The sequence below is a fragment of the Cephus cinctus genome, unplaced genomic scaffold (assembly GCF_000341935.2).
Source record: "Cephus cinctus unplaced genomic scaffold, Ccin1 Ccin1_scaffold0230, whole genome shotgun sequence".
NCBI classification, from domain to species: domain Eukaryota; kingdom Metazoa; phylum Arthropoda; class Insecta; order Hymenoptera; family Cephidae; genus Cephus; species Cephus cinctus.
The window spans coordinates 946646-960635 of record NW_014332946.1 but is presented as its reverse complement, the minus strand read 5'-3'; the positions used below and the strand labels follow the sequence as shown (position 1 = coordinate 960635).

Here is a 13990-nt window from a genome sequence, read left to right as displayed (position 1 = left end):
ATATATATATATATATATATTTATTTCAACTAAAGACAGTGATAGTATCAAACGAAGAAAATGCACCCAGGCATAAAAAGGTCATCGGGTTACATCAGTAAAATTTTTGATACCTCAGCGACGTTATCATCGCTGTCACGAAATATCGACTACGTAACAGAATTACCGGAAGTCATTTTCCTAATTATGAAACAAAAAGGCCGAATAATTTTACGTACCCAAAGCAGGTACCATTCAACGATAATAATAATACTAGCCAAGCACTTCTATCGTAAATTTCCCATCGAAACCATAGCGACGCCCGGCGTCGTCTTGCTGCTGTCTCGTCTCGTTCCCACGTTTTCCTAGCGCAGCGAGAGCAAGTGAGAAAATGATACAGAAAAATACCGAGCAGAAGACCCTCCCGCGGCCGTAATTCTTTAACGAGGAGCTCCGGGGGAAGCGATTTGCTCAGCTGGTTGATTTGTTTTATTATCCTCTAGGGAACTGGAAACAGCTAGCAACGGCGCGGAAGTCGATGCCGATGCTGAAGCCAAGCAAAGGTACGGTAAGACGATAATAGAGGTTTTTGGCAAATCGTACCTTATAGAATATATGTAAAAATGAAAAATTGTCTCGGGCGATAAAATAGACACCGGGTATATATATCTGGAATCCTAATAAAATCCCTTTATTTTCTTCGTATTTTCTACCCTGGAATACACCGTACCAAATACGTACGTATGATCGTATGATTTTTGCCAAGGTCATCGGGGGTTTCGCTTTAAACAAATATCAAACCGACCTCATATTTCGATCTACCACCAAGGACTTCTTTAAGGTTTCCCTTTACTTCCTTATACCCTTGGGCTTTCTCTCGATATTCCTACGGCACTTCCGTATCTCTCCTTTTACTAGCCTCTCTGTCCTTCGGCACAGTTCTTTCTCTCCCCAGAGTTCCTTACGAAGGAGAGCCCTTCCACTATCGACGCAATCTTCTTTTTATCGCGTCTCCATTATCGCTGGAAAGAATCGTGTTTCTCTCTCGTCGCTGCGAGGATTCACAGCCCATCCGGAATCTGGTCGAAGGACCCGGGATACGTTGTTCGGACTTCGCGTAATATCGGATTAGAAGAGAACCGGAAGAAGGGGAAGCGACGAGAGAAGCCTGTAACTCGGTTTGATACGTTATCGTAATTAAAATCCAAATTCCATTAAAGGAGGGACCGGTACCATTGAAAATAATTCAGGGCTGCTGGACTGCCCCTAGTTTTATTTTATGCTTCGTACAATGTACCGAACGTGTCCAGGACCCGGTCTCGGACCGGATGCGAATGCACCAAGCGTGCAGCGAAGATTTCGGTTGTTGCTACTGAAAAAAAGAGCGCTTTTGGTATAAGGTGAAAACAGGAAAATTTACGGGTGCAGGAAATATTTTTTTTTTACAAACTTAAAACCTAACACGTTTCGGTACGGAATTCTCATTAATTAACCATTTTTACTGGATTCTACAATTCCTGTATGTAAAATGTACGGTGTTATTCACGGCGAGCGTACCGACTGAAGTTGGATGCGAATTAACGTGTTCGTTAATGGAGACAGTGTTACCTTGTTGAATGAATGAAAATATATGAAACTTATCATCTCAATAACGTTATGACACAACCTTTAATTTTTTTTAACGTGCCACCACTGGCTCTGATTAATCGAATTATCCATTTGCAACGAACTTCAACCGGGTCGTTTGTCATGAATAACCGTGAACGTTTATACGTGTCCGTATAAGATTATTGTCGCAGTGAAAAATTATTTCGTGCTAAGAATAAGAAATAACAATAACAATAATAACTGTAATTTTTTTTTAAACGTTACCAACATCGCAGACGGAATTTATTCAATAGTCCTTTAGCAAAATGTGCGCTTGGCAAGTTTCAGTTAATATTTTAATCACCTGTTGAGTTTCCCACTGAGCCAGCCTCAGTCTGTTCGCTTCTCTTCGGTCTCCACCCAGTAACACTTTCCAGCCTCCCCTTGGACACTCCCTGGAATCCGTTGCTGAGCGTACCAAGTGTCCAGGGTCTTAACATTTGCCGTGGTATTCGATATGATAGTTTTATTAAAAGTACACGCATTCCTAAGCAGCTGGATTAAATTTTGTCCATCTCTGTTCAGCAGGCGGAATGCGGAATACGTTGACAATTATTTACCGAGCGGGTCCCGATGTCCTGTGCCACCCGCCAATGTTCGCTCGTTCATCCTGTAGCTTAGCTTTTCTTGCAAAACTAGTCGATTTTACTTATCCTTCTGCTCTGGTAGTTTTACACGGGACTCCGGATTTGTCGTTTGTCATTTCGTCAGGATCGGGGGTCAGTTTGACTAAGGCCACTGGGGCAGCTGAGAGTCGTTGGTGCTGGAAAGTTGTGGGAGTCAAAATATGACTAGGTGTGGAATGAGATACAAATACCATAATTTTTTTTTTGTAATTTCTGTATGATTAAGGTATATATTGTTTTTGAATAATTTTTTTGAGTTTTAACTCTTTTGTCATGCAACATGTCTGGAAGTTTCACTCGTGACGTAAATGCGTCTGATTTTTTTTTGCGTCTTTTTAAAAGTCTCTGAACTTTGACACGGCTCTAGAGAGCATTTGGGCCTTTCAGTTTATTTCGTTAGGATCAGGGGTCAGTTTGACGTAGGCCACTGGGACAGCTGAGAGTTGATGGTGCTGGAAAGTTGTGGGAGTCAAAATGTGAGCAGGTGTCGAATGAGATACAAATACCATAATTTTTTTTGTAATTTCTGTATGATTAAGGTATATACTGTTTTTGAATAATTTTTTTGAGTTTTAACACTTTTGTCATGCAACATGTCTGGAAGTTTGATTCGTAACGTTTTTTGCGTCTTTTTAAAAGTCTCTGAACTTTGACATGACTCTAGAGAGCAGATAGAGAACATTTTTTCAATCATTTGAATTTGACTTCCGGGTTCGGAACTTCCGGTGACGGTATCCTCGGATGTAAATATCGTAGAATGACGTTCGACGACTGCATAAGATTCTGGATCTAGATGCCTTGAATAAGATTCTAATAATTTTATCTCGTTCGTATGGGAGCTAAAGAATTTTTTTGTGTATTTTTTGTTATATATCCTAACTACATTACGAAAAGTTTCTAAGACTCAGCAGGACTAACTAAAAGGATCTTTTGAATTTGTGTGAAGTCAGGAGTTCATGGAAGGTTGCCGCGTAGATTTCGTTCTCTTATTTTTCTTCCTCTCTTTCTTTACTATCGAGTTCACTTTACAGGCTAGCTTGATCTCGAGCTCGGGGCTTAAGTCTCGATAATCCCATAGGATAAGAGTGGTTCGGGTTAAGAATTGGCAGCGAGGAGAGAAGAGGAGGCGCGGACGGAGAGAAAGAGAGAGTAAAAAAATAGAGAGCGGAGAAGATTGAGGATTGGTCCAACGAAGCTGTAATACTGGATGAAAAGTCGAGATAGGGAGTCCTCAACGCGAGTCTGCGCGGATTACGCTAATAGAAAGTTCGTAAAATTTATACGAACGTATTAAAAGTTAAATTTATTTATTTTTCTTTTTTCCCGCCTCGTTTCTCTTGGTTCTAGCATTTTTGACTTTGTTAAAAACCGAGTTGAGGTAATTTTCAAAATAAAAATAATCCTTACACGCTTATTTGAAATTATTAGCTTTGGCTACTTACGTGATCTACCGTGACACCACTGACGTACAATATAAACTACCCCCGTTTCTTATATGGCAGCCAAAAGTGGAAAGTGGTGTTTAGCTACGAACGTCACTTTTCAAAATTACAAACTTTTTTATACCTTATTTTCATTTTTTTTTCACCTTTTTAAACTTGGCCATGTCGAGTCTAATGTCGAAATTGTCTGTTTCAGATTTCACACTGAGATCCACATGACGACGTTCACGTTCATGGAAACACATATAGCCAACCTTGCGCCACTGTTGATTTAATTGGCTCGTTGCCATCTTCATCTTCATCGTCTTTGTCGCCGATGGCCTCGTTACGTCTGGAATATTTTCAAGAAAATTCCCTCGAAGTACCGACGCTAATAAAAACCCAATAATTTACCATCAAGGGACTCGGGCTTCATCGACTTTAACGTCAAACTCGATCCGGTGTTAAACCTACTTTCCTTTTCGAATTTTTGAAAATTAAAAAAAAAATCCATAATATTTCCAATCGTCAGTTCTAAAAAAATCATTGATTTTTGAAGTACCTCCGCGAGCAAGATCAAAGGTCAGTGTCGTGTGAAATAAAAAAAAAAATCCGTGTCAAAAACTTTTGAAAAAAGAAACTTTGAAAATAATATTTCAAGGGTGAAACAGGTGTGTAATCCAAAACTCGTAATGCCACAGCAAGTAAGTAACTCGTGATGTCTTGTTGCTGTTGTTGTATCGGTGCCAGCGGAAATGGTACCGGTACCAGTAGCAGTGCTAATTCCGGAAGTAATGGTGACGGTGCTAGTGGTACCGGTGGTCTCGGCATCACTTCCGGTCTTTCGGCCCTCTTATCCCTCATTGTCGTCACGGTCGCCATTACAACCGGCGAGTGGCTGTTGACCGAGGAGAAGCTGCCAAAAGCGGCGACTGCCAACGTCTCAATTGACCCTGACAGTAAGGTCACCTACAGCGGTCTCTGGAGAGTCTGCGTCGCCATAAGTGAGTGAAATTTATTTTAGGCGTGGTATAACAATAACAAGCCCTGAGTTGGAAACTAGAAATTGCAGGCATTACACTTTTGCACAAGTGTCAAAGTTCATGGTTACAGCGACCGAGGGATGATGCATGGACACACGTGCACAGATTCGGGTATTTGGATTTACGACCTGCCTCAACACCCATTATAGTTTCGTCCTTCTTGATCTTTATTAAAATCGATTTATCCGACCCCTGTATTAGATACCGGATAAGGGCGAACTATCTTGATGGTATCGAGGGGGATGATTTTCAATGGTTTCGGACATCAATTCCCAAGTGTCAAGTTGAGAAATGGTGGGAATTTTCGTTTTTTGTTGGCAACACTCAAAATCTCGGGAATATAGGTCTGAGAGGTTCGTAGCACGGGTCCGCGTCCCTCTGTTGAATTGGGGACAGCCCCGAAATCCTACTAAAGTCAGGGAGCGCTAAGAAGTTTGGATTCGGATGGAAATGCCAGGGGATAATGCGTGGGGGGTTCGGGGAGGGTGAGATATAGGTGGTGTCGCTATGACTATACCGATTCTAGCTTTTTGAAGGGCGAAGGACTAAGAAGGTGACTCCTAAGTAGGAGCTTGCGGAAGAGGCGCCAATTGAATGGAGGCTATTCGAATAAGGGTTGGCTTGGAAAAGTTTTGGGCTTTTTAGTTTCGTCGACAGCCCGTTAGGGGTGGACGGGTATAATAACCTATGAAAGTGACCCGAGTTTGTAACGGTCGAAAAAAACATTTTCTATTACAAATTTTTTTTTACTTTTCATTTTCCACCCTTGGTACATGATTTCCAACTGTTACGTCACGCACCCGGTAAAACTCCGTAGGCACAAAGTTTTGGAAGGTTGGTAGGATTTTTGGGTCTCGAACGGGTTGTCAGTCACTTTATCACAAATCCACGGTGCTCGTAGATTTTCATTCAACGACAATACTGAGGCATATCCGCCCTTGTACATTAGCCAAATTTGTGTCGTGGGCAGGAGATTTATTAGCAGTTCGACAGGCCCACAAAATGGGACTCGGGGGTTGAATTTATTGTTTTAACAAATTGGGACTCAAAGGGGTTGTCAGTCACTTCATCACAAATCCACGGTGCTCGTAGATTTTCATTCAACGACAATACTGAGGCATATCCGCCCTTGTACATTAGCCAAATTTCTGTCGTGGGCAGGAGATTTATTAGCAGTTCGACAGGCCCAGAAAATGGGACTCGGGGGTTGAATTGATTGTTTTAATAAATTGGGACCCTGGGGCGCGCACAGTTTTTGGTCTCAAAGAGGTTGTCAGTCACTTCACCACAAATCCACGCGGTGCTCATAGATTTTAAATTCAACGACAATACTGAGGCATATCCGCCCTTGTACATTAGCCAAATTTCTGTTGTGGGTAGGAAATTAATTAGCAGTCCGACAGGCCCATAAAATGGGCCTCGGGAGTTGATTTATTTTTTTTTAATAAAATTCGACCCTGGGGCGCGCACTATGCCATTAAGCAAGATTTTCCAAATCGAATTGCGATGTTCGAAGAATCGTGTATCTAGCGAGCGATTATCGAATGAGAGTCGAGGAAAACTAGTAGGGGCAGATACTCTTTGATGACGGAGAGAGAACGGAAGGAGACAGAGAGAAAGAAAGAAAAAAGAAAGGTGACTCAGTCCTGTGCCGTGATTGCCTTTTGTCGGGGTGCACCTTTAAAATCGCTGGTTGGCCTATTGATTCGTTTGCGCAGTAACCTGTTACCGTGTTTGCACGCCGCTTCGACACGCGAGTGCGAGAGAGAGAGAGAGAGAGAGAGAGAGAGAGAAAAACGAGTAAGTCTCTCTTGTAATTCGCAAAGTAGGACCAGGCAGCGATTTTGTTCAGTAATTCATCCGCCACGATAGATTACAGAAAGCGCTCTGGTTTTCAGAATTAATTAGCGGCTGAATGCATTACCAATTAACGTGCGCTCATATTAATAATTCAATCGAATCGCAGTCAATTTCCGAGCATTGTGAAGTAACGAATAAATTGCACGTTGTGTTTCGCGGTATCGTTTGTATTTAACGACTTTATCGGTACAGCCGAGAATTCGGGGAGCTGAAAATTTTAATTGAAATAATCGTCCCTGCAGCCCGTTGTGTTTGCTCCGCATGAATATACAACGAGGAACGAGAAAGTAAAAGGGGTAAATGTAAAGTCGGATAAAGGGGAGGGAGAGGGGATCGGTAGGACTTGAATAAAGACAAAGAGAAAGGAACGCGAGATCGTGAAAATATTTCCATAAGATCATTTCAGGGGTCCTCGTAGCTCCCGCACATTCTTCCCTGGTCTTCCTTTGCCCATAAAGTAGCAATGTTTTCTCCAGCGTCGGGACGCCTCTCGCGTTTTCCCTGCTTTTAAAGAAAATATTTTTCCTAGCTACCGCGTTGCGTAGCTCCTGGAAATGGAAAAATATGCATGGTATCTCTCGCTTCCACAGGCTTCGTCTCTTCGTTTCGCTCTTCTTCGTTTTTTCATCTCTTTTCCCTCTTGTGTCCGGAAAATTCACCTTTTCACCACACGCTTTAAATTACCCGCCAAAAAGAAATCCACCGTAACCACTATAGCATCAGCATACCATAATGTCACAGTGACGACGTTAATCCTTCGTATTCCATGCTCGCACAAATATTCCCAGTTTCGGGTATTCGGCTGAAGAAAATTTAACTTGTCAGAAACGAGTGACGTATCCTCCCAATCCTTGTCTTCTACGTGGTTCCAGATTTCCAGCGTGTTTCCCGTCGGTACTTTTCTCCCGGAGAATAACGAGTCTTTCCAAACCAGAAAGTTCTAGAATAACGGCGCGACCGTAAGAGAGTCTCATTTGAGCGTCCATTTTCGTCGAGGAACAAGGTGGCGCCTCTAGCGGCCGAGCGATGCAATCAGAATAAAGTGCGGGACTGCAGAGCGGTTCGCCGTAAGATGGCAGTGACTGCGGAACCCATTGAAAAAGAAACGGACGAATGACGCGGAATTATATATGTTTTAACGAATGATAATCGAACCGCTTTGTTGTTTTCTCCATTGCCGATAACGACGGCGTCATAGCTGCGATAAATATCATTGCCGCTGCTACTGGCCTGACTACCCAAGCGTATTTTTAATACTTGGACCGTATCCAGCATGTCGCATCTCTTTAACGAGTATGACTTTAACGATGCTGAATGCTCCTACCCATTTTATTGATCAATTACTGGGACTCTTTTACACGGAGGTTGTCAGGTTAGACGTTGAGTTCGAAGGCCTTTGTAATACCTGTCACTGTCGCAGCATTTCCTACCCTTAAGTTCACCTCGTTCTATGTCACCCCATCGATCTCACCCTCGATTCATAGTCATTCCTTTTTTTTTTTTTATTTTTTTCAATCGAGGGTCGGACACCTTCCGTTAAGTAAGGGTCGTTTTTTTTTAATACCAGATTTTCTACAGTTACCTTATCCTCTCTGCCTTTCTCGCCCTTCCTGCCTCTAGACATTTTTTTTCCTCCTAGCTAACGGCATAAAATCGGCTTTTAATTCGTTCGCTACCCTCTAGGCGGTCGTTGACGTCGTAGATTTTCAATTCCATTCGATTTCACAGCACAGGGCTTCCAAATGAGATGGAGTCTACGCGCAGTAAAGAAATGCTCGACTACGAAACCCGGAATGCGCCGAGTAAAAGGTGAACGATTGCCAAACGTTAGAGCTCGCGAAGAACAGTGGATGGGCCGAGGGGGGTAGCGGAAACTGGGATCAAGGGAGTCTGGATGCAATACTGGAAGTCTTGAGGGAGCAAAGTGCCAGGGACATCGTAAAACGTATATTGTAACCTCTTCGACAACGAAATTGCATTTAGGCAAGGCTAAAACCTAATTTACAGCCATTTGCGCGATTGCGATTTTTACTTGGTCTTATAGAGAGGCGACGCCGGCGGCAGCGTCTGGTACTATATGTCATTAGATCGAGGCAAAATTTATGGGAGAAGTCTGAGGACGTTTCGAGTCGACTGACAGTTATATAAAATGTCTTCGTTTCTCTAAATATATATATTGTATATATACCAATTTTTCAGTACTTGCAGTATCCTCGGAATCACGAATCAATTTCCATCCTGACTTCCTTGCATTTTGTATATGCAAATATTTGTAGGCGGTGCGACATCTGGTGAGGGGTCTGACGTACCATTGACAGTCAAGGGGACGGAAGGGATTTTTACTGGATTCTTGCTACTGGTTCTTGCACCGTTCTTTTGTTATTTTTCTTTACGTTAAATTACAAGAGTGCCAGGACAATAAACAAAAGAGATATATTGCAAAATATTAGAAACACAAAGGATTTCCTATATCGATTCTCGGCTTTACAAGAGGAAATTCTATAGTAAGCTTTCCTGTAGTTGCCGCTGCTTAAGCATTGTGAATGCACCCATTCAATATTTACATTGCTAAGTATACCTATACGGTAACAATAAGTGATACGTACATTAAATACTGATAAGGGTTGAGGGGGGGGGGTGTAGTGTATAGAAATTCTATAGAGAATTGATATCGTCAATGAGAAGGTGGATTTTGTATTGCCGAATGAAATAAAACAAAATAAATAGCATTAATACAGGGGTTGTATTACAATGCAAAAGAATTAAATTAAACGTACCCTTAGTTTTGTTTTTATTCGTTAAATAAGTTGGTAGCCTTAAGTAGCTAAACCTGAAGGTACGATCCACCCTTATATGATTTCGCTCCTTTTCATCCCCCTAACCAGACGCCGTCACCTTTTCAAGCCTGTTCCCAGGGATTAACAGCTTCCTCAGGGCGCGTACACGCGTAGCGATGCTTTGACATCGAGGTTGAGAAACTCATCGCATTCTTCAAAATTCCCAGGGCTTTCGCATTGAATTTCAGGGGGATGGATCAGATCGACCGGCCTTAAGCCGCTCTTCCAAAGCACCGAATACACTATGGCACAGTGCATTCACTGCTGAACTTTGGTTTGTCATAGGCTGCATAGTTCCGGGAGGGTTTGAGCGAGCTTTCAGACTAGTCGCCAGTGTGTATCAACCTTTAGCATCTAAGCCGGGATCCAGGCTGAAGGGAGTGAATATACCTATTTTGGTATAAAGCCCTCGGCTTTGCAGGTTGGTCGTTTATAAGACCGTAGGGAGTTTGCGAAGGGACACTGGCGACAATCGTCCATTGTAAAGTCGATTTAAGCTTCCCTGCCCTGTCGTTACAGCCACAGTTACTCCAGTTTACAACCATCATTTACTATTCCGTCAACCGCAAGGTGGCAAGATGACGTCGGCTAGGTGGAAGCTCGTAGTCGCCAGATGGTTCGCTGCAGTAGGGACCCTTGGACTTTGTAATTGTCAGGAAGAGAAACGTGTAACGGAATTAACCCAGTTTACATTTTGGCGAAGGGTTACGTGAAATTTGCTAGGGAGCGGCGTCTGGTTGACTGTAGAATCTGATTTGGGATTCAAGCTGGATTGAAATTTCGAACGATTCTGTCTCCGATTTTCTGAAGTCCGAGCGAAGGTGGGAAGAGGCTGAGGATGCAAAGTGCAAGTGAGAGTGATGGGGAGGAAATTAAAGAGCAAAATTTCTAACCAGTTGCAAATGGTGCCAGCACTGTAGGTATAAGTGCACCGATAGAACAAATGAACTGCATGTACAGTTTAAGCACTTTCCGAAAATGTAGCAATTACCAAGTTTCACTCGTATGTATAGAAAAGTACCTACTACTTCGATATGGCCAATTAACTCAGTTCCTCTTAACGGAGCAGGTCTTGGAGCGCTTTGGGATAGTCTCTTTCGAAATTCCATGTGTACCAACTGCGTTCCTTGATTACACTGTACATTAGGACGTTTCGTTCTTAGAATCTAGGAACTTTCTTCCCGTCGAGAATTTAAGCAGTTCCGAAGGATTTTTCAAAGTCGTTTAATCTGCTTTCGTAAATTTTAGGGGGATTTCAGAATTTGATTTTTTCTTTTGAGACGCAAGGTAGCTGATTTTTTTGTTTTTAATTCTACACTGTTAAAAAAGTTAAGAAATTTACAACACAAAAGATGAAACTTACTACATAGGTGCATATAGTATTTAGAATATAGGTAACGCAAATGAGTATTAATGTACATTGTTTTGTAAAATTTGTAATCAAGCATTAATTTTATTATGCGTTTAGCGAATATAATATATTCGACTCTGATTATTAACAAGAGGTTGAAGAATTTTCAATCAACCGTAACGCAATCATACATTTAGGACTGAAAATTACAATATTGTATTGTAATATTACTGTTCGATGACTTCACTTTTAATGTACAAGTTATTTAACGTTCAATGGCGTGTTTGAAATTTTATAAACGGTTTCTGTTAAAAGAGCTTCCTCCACATGATTATGAATTTTACCACAGATTTTTTTAACAGTGTAGGCTTACGATGCTGATTCTCAAGAGCATAGGACATGACTGGTACTTAATTATATTGATTTCGTTATTTTTCGAAATTTCGAAAACCTTGTTAGATTTTACAAAAAAAAAGGAAAAAAGTCGTTTTACAACCGTTCAAAACTTCGGCAACCTGAAGCAGAGTCCTTCTGGCTATTCGATAGTCTCAAAGACGAATGGCGCGCCGAGAGGGAGTCGAAGTAGCCAGAAGTAACCGGAAGTGCCTAGCACGTTACCGTGAAAATAAAAAAAAAAAGTGCCTGGAGAATTATATAGAAGGAGTAAAGCTGCAGTATTTCTTTCCCGATAATAAATTGTCGATTTGGGACCAAATCCAGTAGAGCTCTCGATGTAAACCATTCTTCGTGCAGTTTAGCCAACATTGTGTTCGGAAGAATAATTTTAGTGAATTAAGTTTCCACGCATCGCGTATTACCAAAATAAGTATATTTCATTTAATACAGGATAAAGGGAGGTCAAGGTTCACAGATAAAGTAATCCAGAGCCCAGCGGGTCAATGCAGTAGAAAATGATGGGTCCACTGGACACGGGGATTCCCCTTAGGACGCGGAGGATCCCTTCGATCCCTTTTTTTTATGTATTTATGCCCCAAAGAAAGGGACGAAGAGACAGCGACCGTTTTTATATTGGGAAAACTTCCTGGTCCCTTTCTTCACCCCTATACCAGTCATTTTTAACCCATTGTATCTCCAGACCGATTGACCCTTTCAGCTAGGTGAAGTGATTCTTGTGATTTTGAACCTGGTACGATGAACTACCTCATTGAATCAGGTATGATTTCCGTATACAGGATCTTCATTGGATCTTTATACATATAAGAGCCCTATTTTTGCCACGTCCTGATTTCAGTCTTGCAACGTTGCATCGAAAACCAAAATAGTTGAGCAATCATTCATCATCGGCACTCAGCAACGTACATTTCTATTGCTGCCGGCGTCAGTTTGATACGTAAGATCCTAACCGGAAGTGTGATCTCATGGGATCACTCTTGTTATTCTGAAAGTGGTCGTAACGTGGCACAGGGAGCGTTCCGGGCGACTTAACGACACTGTGACGAGAATAACGAAACTTTGAAAAAGATTCGTCAATGGAGAAGAAGAGGAACCGGGGCAGGCGAAAACGATATTTCAAGGCTGGGTCGAGGACGAAAAAAAAGAAAAAATGAAATTCCACGTGGGTATAGCAAAGGGTTGGTCCTACGGAGAGAAGGGATGGTACGAAAAGGGACGAAAAGGGGTGGTGGAGAGTTACTACATAAAAAAGAGAAACGACTCGCGATAAAGATGAGGCATGAGTCCGTGGACTCCAACGGACTCTCGTTGGAGAAGAGTGAAAGGGACGAAGGAGAAAAATAGGGGTGGCCCCCGGGCACGGACGAGGGTGAGGATAGAGTCGAGTTCGGCCGGAACCCAAGAGTAGACAGTGAAGAAGTGACCGTCGTTCCGTTTACGTCGTCAAAGTTCGGCAAAGTGGAAGGTCCAAGGGGTTGGCAGAGGGTGGCCACTATACGTCAACCAACCCCCGTTCGACCCTATATACCCCCGAATTCATCCCCTAGCATATCCCTTTATACGACCCCGTCCTTCAACACCGCCGTCTTAACTCGTCCAGCCTCCGCGACTCGATCATCCCCCTCGGCCATCCCTTAAAATTTTTGCCGCTTTTCATCCCCCCGCCAACTCCATTCCTTTCGCTCCCCAGACGGATCCCCTCGAAGATATCGGAGACGGGTCCCGTTTGAAAAATTCCAACTGTCCCGTCTTCTACCCTTCGCGAAACATCCCTTATCTACCAGGCGACGTGTCACGCCGTTCCGCGACAGGGGCGCTACTTTCCTCAACTTCCTACTTCCGGTACGGTCGATGTCTGCGTACTCCGAATCTTCGGGAGTCCCGTGAAGTCGGCCGGGATGCTCGGGAAATTCTTACGTGGCCCAGCCCACTTCCGCTCCAAGCACGAGATGTACGCTGGATATGGGGGTAGAAATATATACTAAGTGTCGCGACGCATCAGCGTCGTATACTTTCTCCGAAGTTGCCACGAATCTCGACGGTCTAGCCCGTCTAACCCCTATTTCACGTATTTCCAGCGACTATGGCTCTGCCATCGATATAACAGCAACAGCAATAACGCTCGAGTTCCTGGGGCGTGGTTCCGTCTAGGGATCTTCTAAGGTGTTCTAGGGACCCCACGATTTCATTCTGGCTATTTACCTACTGGCTTCCTCCTCTTGCATCGTTCGCACGTTGCCCCAGCCAGAGTCGCGCCGATAATGTGTGCCTCGCGTTTCCGATGTTTACCTTAGTTCTGCTACCCTGCGAAGCGTATACCGTATGCATACGTTACTACCCCTATTTACATTCACCCTATCTGCCTTTTATGTACATATATATATATATATTTCATGTACGTATATGCATGGGTATACTACACGCTGCTCCTCGAGCCTCTCGACGAGAGCAAGTTGCGCGTAACGTTACTCCCCTGCTTCCGGTTACAACAATCTACCCTTATTTGTTGTAGGTAATGGTATAGCGCCCATGCTCATCTTCTCAGCGCTGTATCAAATTCCGATCATTTACCTTCGGAGGTACGAAAGATGCGATTTGTAGATATAAATTGAAATATTTTTTTTTTTAATTTCTTTAATCATCCTCTGATTATTTCTTAGATATTGTCTAACGAGATACTTAGTCGGATGCGGTAGATGATTATGGTTTCACGAGATAAGAAAATTGTTCAAAGACCTTTCGTTCTGATTGCGAGTGTTTAGGTGGCAGAGTAAATATACGGGATCCATTGTGGTCCATATCTTAAGAGCTG

General features: G+C 42.8%; 1 protein-coding gene across 3 annotated transcripts in view; it reads left to right on the top strand.

The window, feature by feature from the left end:
- The window catches only part of LOC107265678 (voltage-dependent calcium channel gamma-7 subunit), a 62450-nt gene that overhangs the window by 23976 nt on the left and 24484 nt on the right, over positions 1-13990 (top strand). For all 3 annotated transcript variants that reach the window (XM_015735383.2, XM_025082821.1, XM_025082822.1), the window contains one exon: positions 3891-4677. In XM_015735383.2, the coding sequence (XP_015590869.1) occupies positions 4392-4677 (286 nt within the window). In that variant the 5' untranslated portion in view covers positions 3891-4391. The remainder of the gene's footprint in view (positions 1-3890; positions 4678-13990) is intronic.